General features: G+C 42.6%; 1 pseudogene and 1 gene segment (V, D, J or C); both read right to left on the reverse strand.

The window, feature by feature from the left end:
* Positions 1 to 1,269: 1,269 nt before the first annotated feature.
* LOC102140263 (immunoglobulin heavy variable 5-51-like) lies at positions 1,270 to 2,409 on the reverse strand. The segment is given in 2 exon segments: positions 1,270 to 2,193; positions 2,277 to 2,409. Coding segments are annotated over 2 exon segments (525 nt in total).
* A 6,512-nt stretch (positions 2,410 to 8,921) lies between these two features.
* On the reverse strand, positions 8,922 to 9,675 carry LOC102139499 (immunoglobulin heavy variable 3-7-like; annotated as a pseudogene). Its single transcript, XR_010587944.2, has one exon. The product of XR_010587944.2 is annotated as an immunoglobulin heavy variable 3-7-like (transcript).
* Positions 9,676 to 21,643: the final 11,968 nt, after the last annotated feature.

Genomic DNA, 21,643 nt, shown 5'->3' on the forward strand with positions numbered 1-21,643 from the left:
TCTCCATATTAGTTTGTCCTTCCAAGTGGAAGAGGGATGCTAGCAGTGCCTCTAACCTGCCATCTTGGAATGTAAGTTTGATTTTTTTATTCTGGAAACTTATTGAATCTCTTCATTGCTTCCAACCTTCTTCCGTGGAGTCTTTCGGGCTTTTTATAAATAAGAGCATATAATATGAAAAAATATGTTTTATATTTATTCATTACTATATGGATGACTTCTATATCTTATTCTTGCCTAATTCTTCTGTCTAAACCCACCTGTGCTACGTTGAATAATATTAGTGGTGGTGAGGATCTTGTCTAGTTTCTAGTCTTAGAGGAAGACAAAATTTTCCTCATCGAGTATAATGTTAGATGTGGGTTTGTTTTATGTTGTCTTTATTGTGTTGAGGTATATATTTTATGCATTTGTTCAGATTCTTTATAATGAGAGTGTGGTGGATTCTGTCAGCGGCTCTTTCTGAATCTATTGATATGGACATATAGTTTTAGTCCTTCAGTATTTTGATTTAATATATCACCTTTATTTGTGCAGGCTGAAACTTCATTGCATCCTAGAGATAAACCACACCTGATCATGGTGAATTCTGTTGTTAACGTGCTGTTGAATTTTGTTTGTCATCACTCTTGAGAGTTTTTGAAACTATGATAATCAGGGGTATTAGTCTGTAATTTCATTTATTTGTAGTTTCTTTTCCTTGCTTTGGAAATAGGGCCTTCCAAAATAAGCTTGGATGTATTCCTTTTTATTTTGTTGGAAATTTCAGTAGAGATTCTTTTTTTTTTTTTTTTTTTGATAAAATTCAGTAATGAATCCATGAAGTTCTTGACTTTTCTTTGATTTGAGATGTTTGAAAAACCACTGACTCAATCTCTTTACTCACTGGTCTGTTCAGAATTTTTTTTTTTTTTTTTTTTAATTGAAGTCTCACTCTGTTGCCCAGTCTGGAGTGCAGTGGCTCAATTTTGGCTTTCTGCAACCTCTGCCTCCCAGGTTCAAGTCCTTCTCCTGCCTCAGTCTTCCGAGTAGCTGGGACTATGGGACTACAGGGGAACACTACCAAGCCTAACTAATTTTCATATTTTTAGTAGAGATGGGGTTTCGCCATGTTGGTCACACTGATCTCGAACTCCTGACCTCAGGTGATCCACCCGCATGGACCTCCCAAAGTGCTGCGAGTACAGGCATAAGCAACCATGCCCAGCCCAGATTTTTTATTTCTTAGTGGTTCAGTTTTGATACATTTTAAAAAACATACAACCTATCTATTTATTTTAATTTATCCTTAACCAAACAGGTTCTAAAATATTTGCAAGATTACTCACAGGGAATCTATTTATGAAGGAAGTCTTTGTTATACCGAATACTTATGAATTGGCACAAAGATGAATTATTCAGGGCATATTATTAATGAAAACAATAACAAAAACAAGAGAACCTATTAATATTTCAAAAAGTGATTAAATGACTTTGTAAAAGTAAGTAGAAAATAAAAGGAGGGAGTGAGAGCGGATAGGAGGGAGGAAGGCAAGCAAGCAATGATTAACTGTGTAAAATTTTCACTAATTAAAATACTGTCATATTGAAGAGGTGCCTGTTAGGCAGGCTTTTGGTGTTAACTATGTAATATTCACCATGAACAACCTTGTAGAACACACAAGAGCCCGCTCAGAGATACACCTCCCATGGTCAGGTCCCCTATCCAGTTGCCTTAGGGGATGGGAACCCTCCCACGTTGTTCTCTGGTTCTGGCTCCTGAGGACAAAAAGTGTTTCCTCCGCGGATGATAGAAAGGTCCCTGAGGAGGGAGTCTCTGGCAGCTCACTCTGCACCTGCACTGTGGAGGGTTTTTGGTGCTCTCAGTGCTGGTTTCTCTCACTGTGACTTTCGCACAGTAATACGTGGCAGTGTCCGAGGCCTTCAGGCTGCTCCACTGCAGGTAGGTGGTGCTGATGGACTTGTCGGCTGAGATAGTGACGTGGCCTTGGAAGGACGGGTTGTATCTGGTATCAGAATCACCAGGATAGATGCTCCCCATCCACTCCAGGCCTTTCCCGGGCATCTGGCGCACCCAGCTGATCCAGCTGCCGGTAAAGCTGTATCCAGAAGTCTTATAGGAGATCCTCAGAGATTCCCCGGGCCTTTTCACCTCTGCTCCAGACTGCACCAGCTGCACCTCGGCACAGACTCCTGTGGGGGAGATACAAAATTTGAACTGGGGCTCCCTTTCTCCCCATTCTTTTCTGTGACCTCAAACCCTGGGCAGGACTGACCTTGGAGAACAGCCAGGAGGAGGGCGAGGATGGCAGTTGACCCCATCGTGGTGGAGGACAGAAATGAAGCACTGAGAAATGAAGGACAGAAAATGAAGCACTGAGATCCCCAGCTGGGTGGTGAGGGAGACTCACTGTGAAGGGGAGCCCTTGGTTTAAGTGGGGAGGCCCCCACTTGGATTTGCATAGTTGTCACCCTGCCCTGAAGGGAAGAGTCTACAGGGTTTATAACCCAGAACCTCAAATGCAGAAAAAGACTGGCCAGAGCCTCCTGGGAGGGGCAGAATAAGGTCTCAATAATTCCTTACACCCTGCTGTTGTCCCTCTCCACAATTTTCCATGTTTCTTTGAGACTCATCCCAGGGCCTGCCTTCTTCCACCCTTCTCTGTGACCCTGTGAAGGTAATTAATCTAGATGAAACTATGTATGTTAAAAAATGAGAAATAGAGCCAAGAAAGGCCATGAAGAGAAAATTCAAATGCACATATGCCTGATAACAAGAACTACCAAAAAAACTACTCTCTCTTCCCTGGCAGTTTCACGAGTTGGACTATGGTCTTGGCACCAAGCAAGGGCAGGACCACCTCAGGCCTTCTACAGTCCTCAAAATGATTAGCTTGCCAGACCTTCACCCATGCAAAAATCACACAATTTTCCTGGCCATTTTGTCTTCTAGATTTCACACTCTGCCAATTCAACATGAATAGGGAATAGTTGTTTAGGTCTCTGAATTGCTGATGGACCTGAAGGGATCCCCATTGCTGCACCCAACTTCTGGTAGTGCTGCTTTAAGTCCTTCGTGTCAACCCAGCACCTTCTTGTTTAGTTCTTTCATTCTTTAACTTTTATTTTATGATACCAATGTTGCTTGGAAGAGGCCCTTAATTATCCCCTTTGTCTGCCCTGTTTTATGGTGAACCATTCTCATTTCCTTAGCACCTAAAAGATCCAAAGGAGAAGCCAAGGAAACACAAACTACACAGGTTCTAAAGCTATACAGGATCGGGGATCCAGTGCATCAGGAACATCCTACTTGAGGTTGGGATCAGAGACAGCCATCTGTCATGTGTCTGTTTTGAACTGTGGGTCCAGCATCCTCCCAAACATTCTCCTCTTATCTGCAGCACAGGAAGCCAGTGACACTGCTATGTCAGTCATTCTCACAGTCCATTGGCTAACTTTGTTCACAATCCGATGATATCAATTAATGATATCAATCATATTACCAAATGATGCCACTTTCCATACTGTCCTCCTTGTTCTAGTTGTCTAGTGGATTCTCCCCACCAGCCCAACCCCTGGGCTACCTTCTGTGTGGCTCTTGTGTGTTGTGTGTTGTTTCTGGACAACTGTCCCCTTTGGTGGTGAATGGGAGTCTAGCAGCCTCGGCTCACAGAGCACAGTGCAGGGCTGGATGTGCATCTTTTTACTATTATTTTAGCTATCACAAATATTAATTGCATATTTGGGTTGTTCTTTGTTACTTTTACATTTCCTTATTCAGGGAACAACTCCTAGGAAGCTGTGTCTGTCATTTCTAAATTCCATGGATCACTTTCACTTCCTGCTCCTTATTAGAGCACACACGCCATCTCATGCCATATGATTCCATAGCCTTCTGGGCATTGAATGTCTTTTATCCTACACTTTCTCATCCTTTGATATTATAAACAATCCTCTAGCCATGTGTCACAAGTCAGGAACTTTCTAGCATTCTCCACCTCTGATGTAATTGTGTTGAGTGTCCCAAGACCATCCTCAGGCCCCATAATCAATAGAAATAAAGGACTCAAGACAAGCTGTTATTCTCATGGGTGCAGCTTTATTATAGCAAATGAATATGAATTAAAACAAGCAAAGGCACTAGGGAGAAGACCCTGAGAATCCAAGCACAAGCACTCAGGTGTTCTTTCGCTGAGGAGTCTCTTGTCCCCAGTTCTCCCAGCAGTGATGAATGACACCACGTGTGAAGCACTGTCCACCAGAGAAGCTCGCCTGAGTGCTGGGGCCCAGTGCTGTTTATTGGGGCCCGTCACAGATGTGTGTGGCACCTGCACGACTGACCTCCAGTGCTCAGATGCCGGCCCCTTGAGCAATAATAGGCGTTCACCATAAGTCATTATGAAAATAGCTAGTATAGTGTGCACCCAGGCTACACACAGAGAGACACAGACAAACACAAACAAAAATACATTTTAACTAATAAAATAATCATAATATTAAGAGGGATAAGAGGAATGTCTTGAAAGTGATTGCTATGGTTATCACCTTGATGGTGGGGACAACTTTGCAGATAGATGTACACTGACTCCAAACTCACTGAGTTAACTATGTTAAATCATGTGTAGTTTTACAGATGTGAACCTTACCTTAATCAAGTGCTTTAATAACACTACCAGGGGGAGTTTGCCAAAAAGGCAGATATCATCTCCCAGGAGCTGAATATGGGCCTGGCTTGAGAAAGCACGTTTTTGGGAATTTTCAGGGTTTGCACAACCCAGACCTGCTCGGTAAACACTTTCCTGTACACAAGTCCAGGTGAGATGGAAGCAGGCTGTTGGAATAAAAGGCAAGGCTCAGAAGAAAAGAGAGAAGTAGTGAACAAGGAATGACCCCATGTAGGGTCAGTGTGGATGGGAGGCGCTGCTGAGAGCCTGTGGGTGGAGGAGAATGTGGACTAGCGGCAGGAGGAAAAAAGGCAGGGGGGTTCTTCCTGAGCCAAAGCAGATATTTCATGGAGGGCATGAGCAGGGGCATGCACAGGCACAGATGGGTGCCATGGAGTAGGGGAGCCATTGGGGTATAGACCCAGGACACAGCATAAGAAATGCAGACACTCCCAAGGCAGCAGGTACAGAAACAATGACAAGCCTCTACCTTGGGCTTCCATCCATATATCTAAGATAAAGTTAACTGGTTTTCCCACTCGATCACAATGACTGAATCTCACAGTCATTTCTGAAACACACAGTTATTGGTACTCACAGGTTCTGGACAAAACGTTGATATCCCAAAATACACTAGTATAGAAAAAAAAATAAGAATCTGCTTCTATCCAGTTTGCAAGGATTCAAGAGCAATTCAAGAGATTCTGACATTTATGCAAATATGTGGTAACAATTTGTCTCTTCAAACTTGTACTCTGATGGTAATAAGAAACAAGTGACAACAATTGGCCTTGTATTATTATTTCTATCTACAATGATGGTAATAGTTGAGGCGTGATAACCTAAGTGTCCTAATTCTGAACCCACATTTAGAACTGAGCAGCAATCACTGGCAGCAGGGTCCCCCACATGGAGACACACCTGACTCAGTAAAGCTGCACTTGGGGGTCTCTGCAAGCTCCAAGGTGTGGAGAGGCAGCTCCCATCTCAGACACAGTTGGATCAATCTCTGCTCCTTCTCTGAGGAAGGTGAGGCTTAGTGTGTGGAAAGGACTAAATCTGCTCTATTCAAGATCTCTGCACCTGAACAAAACCAAGGAATATGATCACCATGTGGTTTCACGCTGGATTGAACAATTTCTTAGGAGAAAGACAATGCTTTGCCAAATCCCTACTCAGAATTAAGAAATAATGCATGTGTTCAGGAGAAATGTGGACAGTTGTTTACAGATTCTTTTCTTGATCCTCTATGTCATCTGAGAGAAGCAAGAAAAATCATGGTTTCTATATAAAAATGCATAAACAGTGTGTTTCCCCTGAGAACACACCTCCCATTTCTCCAACATCTGGGAACCCACAGACCAGGCACCCAGCTGCTGTTCTCTGACATCCATCACCCGGTTAATGCAAATCACGTGTTCCGGGAGCGCCTCCCAGACAGTGATTATACACAGTGGAGATTGTAAGTCGTGTCTGCTGCTGGGACACAGGAGAGATCCCTGATGGGTGGGTTTGGCCAAGGGAGGCATCAATGGCTTTACTAGACTTAGAGTGGACCATGGCATAATTAGGAGGTTTGATCAGAGTTCCCTGATTTCTCATGTCTTTGTCATCACATCTGCATCCACGTCCGACAGTTTCCACAGCCTCCCTGGCCTCCTGTGACATCTTCTCACTCAATTAGTGATTCATTCCTTAGGGACATACGATAAATTTTTTTCTAGTAGTAACCTTTTCCAATCCAGAGGCCTCAGTGGTAGGCAGAGAATCATAAATACAGAGAGGCTCCTGGGAGAACGCATTTGGTGCAGAAGCAGCCACAGGGCCTGACAGGAAAGCAGCCCTTGAACTCCACCTGCCCCTGCCCTGGGCTGCTCCTGTCTCCAGTGGGTGCTGAGTGTCCCCTGCAGCCAAGTCACCCCCCTGTGTCCTGCAGGGCAGTCTGTCTCTGAGCCCACATGGACTTCCCATCACAGTGTCTCCTGCACAGTTTTACCCTCCTGTGTTCTGGGTTCTCAGGCTGTTCATTTGCTTGTACAGCATGTACTTGGTGTTGTCTCTGGAGATGGTGAGTCTACTCCTAACACAGGCTGCATCGTATTGATGAGTTTCACCACACTATGTAACTGCAGCCCATTCCATCCCCTTCCCCGAGGCCTGCAAACCCAGTGAATCCCATAGCTACGGAACGTGAATCAAGAGGATGCACAGGAGAGCCTCAGAGACCCCTCTAAGCTGTACCAAGTCTCCCCCAGACTCTGTGAGCTGCGCCTCACACTGGACACCTGCAAACACAGAGACATTCTGGTTAGAAACTGTCACATAGCCACTATTTCCTTCACAAGCATCCACTTGACCTCCCAAGATATGCTGGAACTCAAGGTCCAACGTCACCTTTGAGGGCCTTGGTCTACTGCGAGGTCATTACACCTGCTCTGCCTTCAGGAGTCTGCGGCTGCGGGGAAGGGTCAGGAGACTGACTTCTTTCTTACTGCTCACCGGTCCTGAGTCACAGAAATTTAAATGCAGAGTTTCACAGGTTCAATTCTATGAAGGCAGCAGATAACCTGAGAGAATACAATAGTATACATACGAGGATTGATGAAAAAAAAATTAACAATTTAAATTTTAAAAATCACATAAAAAATCACTGGCAGTTGGATTTAGTTTTCTTTGAAAAATTAAAGGCACATATTGTAAAACTGCTATTTTTAAAGCATATGGGAATATATTCTTAATTAGCCTATATACTGCCAACCACTGTGTGTTTGTATATTTGTGTGTGTGAGAGACATAGAAAGAGACAGAGAGAGTCAGAGAGAGACAGAGAGAGAGAGAGAGAGAAACAGAGGGAGAATACAGACAGAAGAAGAAACACAAGATAAATGTTACATAAAAGTATTATACTTTACAAGGTCATTGAATAAGGTGAGACATGTGGTCTTTAATGGTCACATAAGGCAGAAGCAACAAATTCTTACACTAGATGTGATTATACACGTGTATAAATAACATATTCTAATTATATTATACATGCACCTTAGCGTAGGCATAGTGTAGAGTATCTAATGGTGAAATGTGAGGGTTAGGGGAAACCCATTCTCCAACTTGGGCCCAGTTTTCATGGAGCCGGAGTGCCCTTTGTTGGTCCTGGGCCCCTCCCCAGGGAAGTTTGTGTCTGGGATCACACTGACATCTTCACTGTTCCTCTCACAAGAATACAAGTTTGTGTCAGTTGGTCGCAGAACTCAGCTGCCAGAAAATTTGATATTTGGACATGGATCTGGAGATGGTGACTGAGCTCATGAGGAGTGGGTTAGAATTTGTGCTCCCTCGTGACCTATGCCCCGATCCACTCCCTTGACTGAGGACTGGCGGATCCAGCTCCAGCAGGAAGCGCTGGCTGTGATGGAGAATCTAGAGACAGCACAGGTGAGGGAGGCGGTCAGTGAGGGCCTCACCAGGCCAATAAATGACCATGAAACACAGTGGTTGGTGTTCATGGGCTCTGGAAAACACACTGAAATTCCTACATACATACATTTTGGTAGGAATGAAGAATTCACTTTTGTTCAATTTGTGAGATTTCTAGACAATTCAGCAGATTCTGAGAATAAATTCAGGCACATATATGGTAAACTTGCAACCAAATTAAAAAGTAACTACTTTCAGTGGAATGATATTGAATTGTTTTCTTTTACTATAAAGAGGGTGATTTTCAGAATAGAAGTGAGGTATGATAGCCTAATGGCATCCTCTGTGTCTCCTGAGAGAAGCAAGTAAAATCGTGGTTTCTATATAAAAATCCATCAACAGTGCCTTGTCCCTGAGAATGCACCTCCCATTCCTCCAGCATTAGGGAGCCCATGGTCTGGGCACCAGCTGCTGCTCTCTGAGGTCCATCATCCGGTTGGTGCCAAACACACACGTCCTGGAAGCTCGTCCCAGACAGTGACTGGGCGCAGCGGAGATGAAAAGGCATGGCGGCTGCCGGGCACATGGCAGATCCCTGATGGGCACCTAGAGCTCAGGGAGGCCTGATGGCCCTGCTGGACTTAGTTTGGACCATATGGTGGTGGGGGAGCTCCATCAAACTCCCCATTTCTCCCTCACTGCTTGTGAAACTTGAATCCTGGGTGGACAGTGTCCACAGCCTCACCCGGCTTCTTGTCCCCTCTTTTTCTCCATCTGTGACACCTGCTTTAGGGGTGTTTGATAGCGGTTCCTCTTATAATAAACTTTACGAACTTAGAAACCTCAGCAGTAGGCATATAACTGTAAATATACGAGGCCCTCTGGGGAACTGTTAGATGAGAGGAAGCCAGAGACCCTGAAGGAGAGCAGCCCTTGACTTCCACCTGCACCTGCCCTGGGGCTGCCCCTGCCCTGGGGCTGCCCCTGTCCTCTGTGTAACCTGAGCACCCCCTGGTGGTTCCATACGCCCCTGCAGGGAGGTTTGTGTCTGGACTCACACTGACCTCCCCTCACTGTGTCTCTCACACAGTAATACACGGCTGTGTCCTCAGCTCTCAGGCTGTTCATTTGCAGATAGAGGGAGTTCTTGGCATTGTCTCTGGAGATGGTGAATTGGCCCTTCACAGAGTCTACATAGTATTTCTCACTTCCATCATACTTTATGTCGGCCACCCACTCCAGCCTCTTCCCTGGAGCCTGTCGGATCCAGTTCATCCTGGTGCTACTGAAGGTGAATCCAGAGGCTGCACAGGAGAGTCTCAGGGACCCGCCAGGCTGTACCAAGCCTCCCCCAGACTCCACCAGCTGCACCTCACACTGGACACCTGCAAACATAGAGACACCCTGGTCAGAAACTGCCACACATATTCCCAGTTTCTCTCACTCATATTCACGTACATTCAACTCATTCCCCATGAATCACCTTTGAAAATAGCAACAAGGAAAACCCAGCTCAGTCCAAACGCCATGGTGAGTCCTGTGTGTTCAGTGTTGATCACCGAATAGAAACACCTGGAAATTCTAGGGCTGGAGCTCCTAGAGCTGCAGGGTCAGGGCTGGGCTGCTTTTCATCAGCAGAGGGAGGGACCTATTTGCATGTCTCCTACTGTATAGCAAGCTCTGGGGTGGGGCGCCTGAGGAGAGGGCAGGGCCCAGAGCAGATGAGTGTTCTGCAGGAGTTTAGAGATATTGATACGATTTTGGAAAATGTAGTTTCTTATTATAAATTTGTTTTGTGATAAAGTCTTTAAACCTACAATTGTATTTGTAACTTATTTTAAAATAGTTTTACTGAAGTACAATGGACCTGTGAAAACTGCATATATTTAAACTTATCAGCAATCAATCATCTTATTTAATTTTTACATATGTGGAGAAATCAATGGTATGTAGTATCAATGTTATTTCCATGTTAAAGATGGAAAATTACCAGCAGAAGCACAGATGGGTGGTACAATGTTCCCAGAGATCACATTTGGTCAGAGTGAGCCCAGATACCTGGGTCTGTGCTTCTCACCACTGGGCCTGGCTGCTCCCTGAATCAAGCCCAGCACAGTGTGGGTCACCCCAGTGATATTTTCAGAACTTTCTTCCTGTAATGAAAGCATGGTGTGATGTGTATGCACTATTGTGTTTACCTAATGAATGTAAAGAGAACATATTTTATGCAGTTGTATTTTCATAAATGTCAGACATCATGTTAGTGTCTATTTTTCCATGAATCTGTACTGAACAAATTATTCATTCATTGATTTGTAATACTCTTATTGAGACATCATTACTATACAGTAAATATTGCATGAAATGTTTGGTTTAACAAGTGCTCAAGCCGATCCTGGTGGCACACAACGGTAGTTTCAGCTACTTAGATGGCAGATGCAGCAGGATTCTTTGAGACCAGAAGTTGGAGGCTACATTGAACTATGATCCCACCACTGCACTCCAGCCTGGGTCACAGAGTAGGACCACATCTCTTCAGAAACAAAACAAAATGTAATTCCACGTGTGCTCATCTGTGCATCCACAAGAAACATTCAGATAATGAACAAATAAATGACACTTAAAAGTTTCCTTGTGTTGCTGTGCAATTCCTTCTTCCCAATTGCCATATTTTGAGTCAGTCCTTCACATTAAATAGTTTGGTTTTGAGTTTCAAGAATTTACTATATGGGAATTATATAGTATGTGTTTTATTTGTGTGGCTTCTCACTCATCATAACTACTTGTGATGCAACCAAGTTGAGCATCAACAATGTCTTGATTCTAGTGATGGATATTATTACAGTACATTAGCACGTCATTAGTGTTTTTATATATATATATATATATATATATATATATATATATATATATATATATAGTTTCTGAGTATTACACATAGAGGTGCTACTCAGCTTGGACATGTAGGCATCCCATAAAAAATGTGTTATTATTCTTACAGCAACACTAAACTTACTGATCTGCAAATTAGCACATTTTTCTTAAATACATCAGATTTTCGATGTTATAGGACAAACAATATATCTGAAATCTGAAGAGAGATAAGGACTTGCAGGGAAATAAACAGGAGCAGACGATAATCTTTCTGGGGCAGAGGCTGCCAAATGTCATTTAAGCTAGCACAAGATTAAAGTAGACATATTCATTGGATGGTTTCAATTCTGTGTGATAGTGAAGTTATTGTTTAAATTCTCAGAGTGTATACAGTTGAGGAATTCCTCCTGCTATTGAACCTTTTTCTTCAGTCCTGGGGACACATCACAAAATGCTCCAGCCTCTACCCCTTGGGACGGTGCTGTCTGGGAAAGCAAAACAGCAACTACAGCTGAAATGCATCCAGACACACCTCTCCATCACCACTACCTTGCAAGAGAAATTATCTGCAGAGGTAAAGCCATCAAAACTGCTCTTCTACAGACACTGGAGAAACCAGTAAGAACTGGGAGGGGACAGAGGAATGCACCAAATCCCTGTCCAGGCCCCCATCTTCCCTCAGGAGTGACAACCTTATTCAAAAGGAAAAGGCAGTGAAGAGGAAACTGAAGAAATCAGTGGGAAGACATAGGGGTTGCTGAATGAATATATGAATAAAAATGAAGAGGCCGGATGTGGTGGCTCATGCCTGTAATCCAAGCACTCTGGGATGCCAAGGCAGGAGGATCACCTGAGGTAGGGAGTTAAAGACCAGTCTGACCAACATGGAGAAACCCTGTCTCTACTAAAAATACAAAATTAGCCTGGCATGGTGGCACATGCCTGTGATCCCAGCTACTTGGGGGACTGAGGTAGGAGAATCGCTTGAACCTGTGAGGCAGAGATTGCAGTGAGCTGAGATCACGCCACTGCACTCTAGCAAGAAGAGAGAAATGCCATCTCAAAAAAAAAAAAAAAAAAACAACAACAACAAAAGAAGAATGAGAAGAATCAGCCGAGTGTAGATGAAGAGCCCTGGAAACCTAGCTACTTGCTACTCAGGAGGCTGAGATGGGAGGATTCTATGAGCCAGGAATTCAAAATCACAGTGAGCTGTGGTCACACCACCTGCAGCCCAACCTGCACAGCAGAGTGAGACCCCGTCTCAAAAAAAAAAAAAAAAAAAAAAAAAAAAAGAATTAAGTATTTTACACAATTGTAAAGCTACTGAAATAGAAGAAGTTAAACTGCACATCCTCACGTATCCTCTGGCACTTCTGATATTTTGAAGAAGACAGGTGACCTAAGACCTTCAGAACAAGCTGATGATCTCAAATCATGAAAAGCTTCCACACAAGACATTGGACCAGAATCCTCCTCCATATCCTCGTCCTACACATTATTCTTTGCTTATAAACAGTCTTCCCATATTCTGCAGACCTGGCTGTTGTCCATCCATGTTGGAGTCTTGTCTCGTTTCTTACTCATCAGTTGTATAGTTGCTATTTAGAGTAAATCTTCAGACTCCGTGTTTAGGCCTGACTGCTGACCATTTAAGGCTCTTTCCTCCATCTTTTTTTTTTTTAAGCATACAAGGAAAATCTAGTTAGAAATCACAGGAGCTCCCTCATGTGATGCCAGTTTGACCTTGAAACCCCACAAAACCCTTCCTGCAAGTAGGATGCTCTCCCCAGCCCCCCACCAAACCGTGATAAAAACCCTGAGCCAGTCTCCTTCCCTGCTCTACCAAGACATTTGGGAGCTTCATGAGAGGCCTGCCCTGCTCTCAGCAGACTCCTCAAGGATGCAGGTAACTAACATTTCCATACTCACTTGGTGTGAGTGTGTAGCATTACCAGACTCAACATCCACAGAAAATTTTAGTCGAGATCTTTGCATTTGCATGGTGTCAGCTACAACGGATGCTGGGAGCTTGGTGTCACGGCAACTTCCCAAGGACATGCCTGCTCCCCGAGTTAACTCCAGGACACAGTTGGACGTGCCTCCTGGGGTTTGAGAAGCTCCCTTCATGTACTGAAATCCTGTCATTATGTTTTTGTATTCTAGTGTTTCCCTAAAATTATAGCGAGATCCAGGATTCATTCATGTGTATATTCAGGACTCTGATTTTTATGTATTTTATTCATCTCTCTCTCTACCACTTTTTCTACCAAATTATACATTTTAAAAGTTGCAATATTTTAATGAGATGAAATTAGCAAATAAGAATCTTTACATAAAGTGTACAATTTTACAAGTAGACATAATCCTCACTTTTCCTAACAGAAAAAATAAATTATCCTAGAAATTTCCTTTTGCTCTTGTGTAGTTTCTCCTTTCTACACCTTCCTTTCTTGTACCATGTCCACAGTCAACTACAGATCTTTTTATGTAACTTTAGGTTCATTTTTACTTTATAGAAATTATAGAAATGGAATCGTACATATGCGCTTGTATTTTTTTGCCTTATTTTTCTCATTCAGGTACTTGTTACTTTAAGCATGGTGTTGAGTGTATCTGGCAGTACCTGATTGTAACAGTGGGTATTATTCCAGTAAATGAATTTTCCACAATTTTTTTACCAGTTAAGCTGCTGACTAACACTTGGATCGCTTTTGGTCTCTGGGTATAATAAACAAAGATGCTACTTAGCTTATTGAAGTAACCAACTAAGAAACACATGGTTCTTATTTTTACATAATATGAATAGCAGGCGAAGCAGAAAAGCTGCACACTAATCAATTTGCTTCAATACATCGATAGTAAAAGTTGGGGAGCTCTGTGCATGTGTCAGTTCATGTGCTTTTGTGTGACACAGAGAGAGAGAAAGGAGGAGAGACCAAGAAAAAAGAGACCCCACATGTTTGGACCATAATGTATGAGGTACTCAAGTAAATACAGGGACTTGGTGCCTGATGGACAAGGTCCACATAAGATGGAGAGGACAACTTGATGCACCTCCATATGGGTATATATTAGTGTTTACATAAACACAATTTTCTAATCATAGAAACACTCAGACACATTAGAAAAGATGTAGTGGAGGGGTCTGGTGGTGAAATATGATGGTGAAAACAACCTACATCTACAGCCCCTTTTCTGCCCTGTTGCACCTGCCCCAATGCTGAGCCTTGATCCTGCTCATCCTGACCCCCTGACAATCATCCTAAGCCCCCGTACTGCCCGAGTGCCCCCTGCTGGTCCTATGCACCCCTGCAGGGAGGTTTGTGTCTAGGCTCACAACGAAGTCCCCTCATTGCTTCTTTTCCTTAAAAATGCATACTTGTGTATTCAAGTAGACAAAAGCTCAGCTGTAAGAATTGGTTCTTGGATGTGGATATGGACTCTTGAGAAGTGGGTTGTAATTTGTGCTCCCTTCACAACCCATGAACCTGATCCACTCCTGTCCATCTTCTAGGGGCAGATACAATTCTAGCCGGAAACACTGGTTATGATGGGGAATCTAGAGACAGTGCAGGTGAGGGAGAGGGTCTGTGAGGATGTCTCAAGCCAGAAGTGTGCTGAGAAACACAGTTGTTGATGTTAACGGGTTCTGGACAACACGATGAAATTCCCAAATACACACATTTTTATGAGAATAAAGAGCTCACTTGTCCAATTTGTGAGTCTCCTAGAACAATTCAGTAGATTTTGAGGTTAGATTAAAAAATATTGGCACGTTTCTTTTCTCAAACTTGCAACCAAACAAAAAAGAGAAACTGCTGTTAGAAAAATGAACATTGAATTTTTACCACCCTGTGTGATAATGATGATTTTTAGAAATGGAGTGGCCTGTGATAACTTAAGAGTGTCTTAATTCTGAGCCCACAATTAGACCTGAAAAGCAATCACAGGGAGTGAAACACCTAACTCAGTGAAGCTGCACCTGGCGGTCTCTGCAGGCCCCGAGTGGTACAGGAACAGCTCCTCCCTCAGACTCAGAGTGAGGACAATTTCTGCTCTTTATCTGGGGAAGTAAAGGTGAGTGTGTGGAAAGAACCAAACTTACTCTAATCAAGATCTCTGCACGTGGAGAGAAACCAAAGAATAGGAGAAATGACTGGTTTCGGTTTAGATCGAACAATTTCTTATGAGAAGGGCAATACCATGTCTGGATCCTGCACAGAATTAAGAAACAATGAATTTGGGGTAAAGTAGAAAATTACAATTGTTTGCAGATTTTGTTAATTAAATATGTCATCTGAGAAAACGAAGTAAAATCGTGGTTTTTATATAAAAATCCACAGTGTGCTGGCCCTGAGAATGTACCTCCAATCCCTCCAACATCAGGGAAGCCCAATAGACCAGGCCGCCAGCTACTGGACTGCACTGTAACACCCGTCACCTGGTGTGTGCCAAAGACACCCATCCTGGGAGCTCCTCCCAGACAATGATGGTGCACAGTGGAGACACTAACGCATGGCTGCTGCTGGGACACAGTGGAGATCCCTGATGGAGAACTGTGCTCAGCGAGGCACCAATGGCTTTGCTGGAGATAACTTGGACCACAGGGTCATTAGGGAAGCTCCATCAAACTCCCACCCTTCTCCGGCACTACTTGTGAGTCTGGCATTGTGGGGTAGCGGTATCCACAGACTCACCCTGCTGCCTGTGCATTTTTCTGCCTTCAATACTTCCATCTGTTTTGGGGACATATGAGAATGCTTCCTCTTTTAAATTAGTTTTCTGATCCAGGGACCTCACGCCGGCACAAAACAGAAATGTGCAGAGGCTCAGAGGGGAAATGTTAGAAGCAGATGAAACCACAGACACTGAAGGAAAGCAGCCCTTGCGCTCCCCTCCATCTGCACCTGCCCTGGGGCTGCACCTGTTTTGTGAGTGCTGAGTGTCCCTTTCTGCCCAGACGCCTTTCTTCTTTTTGCAGGAAATTTTGTGTCTGTACTCACACTGATGTTTCCTCACTTGGGACCTTATGTACAGCCATAGAGGGCCATGTCCTCAGCTCTCAGACTATTCATTTGCAGATACAGCGAGTTCTTAGCATTGTCCTTGGAGATGGAGAATCTGCCCTTCACATAGTCTCCATGGCATATCTGACTTCCATCATATTTTATACCTATTACTCACTGCAGCCCTTTCCCTGGACACTGGTGAACTTGGCTAATTCACAAGCTACTGCAGGCGAATCTGGAGGCTATACAGGAGAGTCTCAGGAGCTTCCCAGGTTGTCCCAGGTCCTCTATGGACTCAATCAGCTGCACCTCACACTGAAAACCTGCAAATGCATGAACATCTCAGTCAGAAACTGCCAAACATATCCACTGTTTCTCTGACTCATAACCACTCACTCTAGTTCTCTGTGAGTCACCTTTGAAAATAACAACAAGAAAAATTCAGCTTTGTTCAAACCCCATAGTGAGTCCTCTGTGTTCAGTGCTGGTTACCAAATGGAAAACCCTGGGAATCCCAGGGCTGTGGCTCTTCTCCCAGAGCTACAGGACCAGGTCTGGGCTTGTTTTCACCGGGAGAGGGAGGGCATGGTTTTCACATCTCCTCCTCCATTGCAAGATCTGATGTGGGATGCCTGAGGAGAGGGCAGTGCCCAGAGCAGATGTGAGACTCCTGGAGTTTAGTGGCAACGGCAGCATTTGGGAAAATAGGATGACTTATAATGTGACTGTGCCATGAAACTCACTTAGCAATTATTATTTTTTACACCTGTGTACAAATACAAATATGACTACTTTAAGCAAACTTTAAGAGATATAAAGGGAGAAATAGAAAATTATACAAAAGAGAGAAGACCTTAATACCTCATCACAATCATATATAGCAAATACAGAAAGAAAATTCTTAAGCCTCTGAACTTGAAAAACACTATTGAACAAATTTACCTGAAAGACATTTATAGAACCTTCCAACCAAAACCCATATAATACACATACTTCTCAAGCACACATTGAACATTCTCCGTGATATGTTACATAATAAAATTAGCCTTAACACATTCAAAGAAGTAATGCCAACCATTCTCTAACTCTTTCAAAAATTGGTGAGGAGTCAACCTTCCAAACTCTTTTTTTTGAGGCTACCATTACAGTAGTACCAGTAATAGTCAAAGGCATCAGAAAAAAAGAAAACTATAGATCCATATCATCAGTAGACATAAATTAACCACCCCCAAAGTAGTAAACTAAATTATAAAGTTTTTTAGAAGGCCATACACCATGACCAACTCAAATTTATTCTAAGATGCACGGATGATTCAACATCCTCAAATCAATTTGGTACACCCACATTAAAAAAACTAAAAAAACCTCACTTTTAATCAGACATAGAAAAAAATTTGAAAAAATTCAGGGTTTCATTATAAAACTCTGGATAAATTAGAAAGACAAGAAAACAACTTGAATATAATAAAAGTCATTAAGAAAAGTCACAGCTATTATACTCAATAGTAAAAGGTTAGAATATTTGGGTCTATTATCTGTAACAAGGTAAGAATAAAGCTTTAGGGATTTCACTTCCAGGCCTCATCATTTAGTACAAACAGAGTAATAAATCAGAATGGCAGTGGCATAAATGCATACAGAGAGCTTAGATACAAACCCCCATATTGATGGCCAGCTGATTTTCAGTGTGAGAACCATCGATATACAATGGCTAAATTATATTGCCTTTCAAAGAGCGAGTTATGAAAACTGGATTTTCACATGTGAAGAGCTAAGAATTTTAGGTTAGAATAAACACAAAACTTAATTCTAAATGCTTTAAATATTTAAATGCAAAACCCGTAATTGTTTGATTCCGACAATGTTCAAAAACTCTTCTGGTTTGCACAACACAGAATCAATTCAACATCCACATCTCATTCTGAACAAGCAAGCGTATGCCCTTCAGTCCCCCTGGGCCGTTCAAACTTCCAGATGACCCTTCCCGCAACACAGTGGAGGGTCCCAAGCACTGGGGAAAGAAGAAAGTCCCATCATCCTCTCCCCACGTGGCTGCAGGAGCCACAGCCTGAGCCCACCTGAGCTCCAGCGAAAAAACTTGAGCCTTGGAATATAGACCATATCGATCACATCTTTCTTTTTCGTGGAGCAGAAAAAAAGTGAAAAAGTGAGAACAACTAAAAAGAATGAAAATGGATTGATAGCAAAAGGTGCAAGAGATGAGTGTTGATACAGCTTTGCATACTTTAATATCAGGAGAAGAGTCAGACGTGAAAGCTAGAAGGATCTATATAACACTAACTCTGGCCCAGCCTCTCTCTTGGCTGAAATCAGAATCTCCAAAGCCTTTTCTAATCAGGGAATTAAACTTAGTTTCCTGTCCTGAGTCTGACTGGAGAAGACCCACCAGGCACCACTGAGCTTCCTCTTGTCTCTGATCCTGGTGACTATGGTTGAAGACGTCTCATGCCTGGAAGTGGTGATATGCATTTTGTGCCTGTGAGACTAGGCCTTTATATTGCAACTTTTTACAAGGTGTATATTTGGAGATTTGTTTTTACAAGGTGTATATTTGGAGAACTGTAAATTAGTGAGGTTCTCGGGGAAACCGTCAGATGGAGAAAGAAGTTCCAAACACTGTAAGAAAACCAGCTCCTACCCTCTATCTGCATCTGCATCTGAGGTTGAATCTGATCAGTGGGACCTGAGCGCCCCCTGTAGTCTATTTCCTGCATGTGTTTCAGCACAGAGGTTTGTGTCTGGGCTTACCCTGACTTCCCCTCACTGTCTGGCACAGTAATACATGGTCGTGTCCTCAGCTCTCAAACTGTTCATTTCCAGATAGAGGGTGTTCTTGGCATTGTTTCTGGGGATGGTGAATCAGAACTTCACAGAATGTGTGTAGCGTGTGCTACTCCAATCACTACTAACACATGAGACCCACTCAAGTCCTTTCCCTGGAGCCTGGCAGACCCAGTACATCCAGTTGCTACTGAAAGTGAACCCAGATACTGTACAGGAGAGTCTCAGGGACCCCCCAGGCTGTTCCAAGTCTCCCCCAGACTTCAGCAACTGCACCTCACACTAGACAACTGAAAACAGAGGCATGCTGGTCAGAAACTGGCACATATTTTCAGTTTCTTTAACCTTTATCCACTCACACTCAAAATCTCTAGTTCACCTTGAATCCACTTTTAAAATAGTAATAAGTAAATCCCAGGTCAGCCCAAACCCCGTGGTGAGTCCTCTGTGTTCAGTACTGATTACCAAGTGGAAAAACCTTAGAATTCCAGTGCTGAGGCTCCTCTCTCAGAACTGCAGGGTGAGGCCTGGGCTGGTTTTCACCAGAGAAGGAGGGTCCTTTGCATACCTCCTACTAAATAAAAAGTCTGGGGTGGGACACCAGAGGAGAAGGCATTGCCCAGAGAAGCTGATGGTGTCCTGCAGGAGTTTGGTGACTGATGGTATTTGGAAAATATGCTCTCTTACTAAGAAATTGTGCTGTGATAAACACTTAGCTTTAAATATGTGTGTAAATTATGTCTGTGACACTCAAGGTTTTTTCCGTTTACAGATGTGAAAGTAAACCAGGTCACAGAGTGCCTATGTCTGTGTCTAAGTGCTCATGTCTGAGATGAGTGAGTTCCGGTATCTGAACCTGTGCTCCTCATCACTGTGCTCCCTGAACCAGGACAGAGCTGGACATGTCTAGTGTGGTTTGCAAAACTCATTGCCTAGAATGAGAACATTGTGATTCTGTTACACTCTAGTGTTCACCTAAAATTATGACGAGAACTAAGGTTCATGCAGATAAATTTTCAGGTGTGACTGGCATTTAATACTGTTATCCATGTTCTATGAGTTCTTCTTTGTCTAATTTTTTCATTTGTTTACTTTTAATAAATTTGATGAGATTTGAGATTTTAACTTCACATATTTAAAGTATCCAATTGATAAACATCACATAACTTTCACCACTATCAAATAAGGTGGACAAGTGAGTCCCCTCAATTTTTTGTCCTGTTTGACATTTCCTCCTCCTTTCCCTTTCCCTTCTTCTACCATTTCCTCAGGCAACAACTGACCTTCATTAGATTATTGTAGATGAGTTTTTATTTTCCAGAATTTATAGAAATGGAAGAATTTTGTAATTAGTTATTTGTCTTATTTTACTCAGCATAAGTACTTAGATATTTTACCTTATTGTTATGTGTATCAGATATTTATTGATTAAAAATGATGTGTATTATTTCAGTAAATGAATTCAATGTAATCATTTTTCCTATTAAGCAACTAATTAATATGTGGAATCTTCTGTTACTCTGGGTTTTACCAAAAATATCTGCTACTCCACTTGGAGAAGTACATAGATACGAATTTTTTATTTTGTATTTTACAACAACGACAACAATGACAGATAAACAAAAATATAAAATTTGGCAAATTGTCTTTAACACTTCAGATAATAGAAGTTTTAAGACAAACAACAAATCTGAAATTTAGGGAGAGACAAGTTCTTGTAGAGAGTAACAAAGTCAGGGTATGAGATTACCTGAGGCAGAGCCTGCCGTATGAAATATAGTCAACTACAACATAAGGCTTCAAATTTATTTTGGATTGCTTGAAGTCAAGGGTGGTGAATGTGCTCCAGAGTAAAATTCTCAGGGACCAAATAGTGAAGAGCCTTCCTGTTCTCTTGAACATCTGTGCCCTAGAAAGTGGGCAGTCACATAAATCATTCTGTACCAATGTGTCTATCTGGGAGAGAATGAGAGCCCGCACTTCTAAACACATCCAGACCCACCTCCCTTATCACCACTACAGAACTAAGAAATTAAACTTCAGGGGCAAGCCTCTAAAACCAATATCCGAAGGGCTTAAATAGATCCTCTAGAGGATGGAACAAGGCAACAATACAAAGCCAAGCAGAAATGAAAACCCCATTGTTGCTATTAAGGCTGTAATCAGTTGGCTCTAGCTTGGGTAGCTTGGCATTGATATTCTGGTTGGGTCGGATTCCAATCAGCACAGAATGGGAGAAGGTAAAATGCCATGGTGTTTCAGCAGGTTCAGCTCTCTCCGAGTATTCCAGCCTGCATTTGTTTACAGTCGGTCTTACAAATAATGAACATCCCTAGACACCTCTCAATTATTATCCCCTATATCTCAGAGAAATTGGCATGTCCGTCTGCAGATTAAGCCTGAATATCAGTCAGAAAGAAACTCTAAAATAAAATTATGTTTACTTGAGAATAAACATAGCAATGGGAATGTGCAAGGGCACATTTAGGTGGGTAAATGAGGCAAGTGTTTTAAAGGAAAAATGAGGAGGGCTACATATGCGGTTTTGAGAAAATTAACCTGTGAGAATATGACCAATAACGGGGTGGCATCAGCCTAATATTGGACAGGCAGTGCTGGGCAGATGTACTTGGAGAAGTAATTATTTTAAGGTTGTGCTGGCCTTTTTGCAAGGTTGTGGTTTTGCAGAATCAATGACACTTCTTGTTATGGAAGACGTGTGTGAGAACCCTCCCTCAAGGCCTTCCCAGTTCCATTTCCCAGGGTTTTAACACAAATTGTTCCATCTGGATTCTGACAACTTTCACAGTCTAACATTGTGGTGAGAAAAGTGACTCACCATAATAATGTCAAAAGCAAAAAAAAAAAAAAAAAAAA

Source organism: Macaca fascicularis, chromosome 7 (assembly GCF_037993035.2).
Source record: "Macaca fascicularis isolate 582-1 chromosome 7, T2T-MFA8v1.1".
Lineage (NCBI taxonomy): Eukaryota > Metazoa > Chordata > Mammalia > Primates > Cercopithecidae > Macaca > Macaca fascicularis.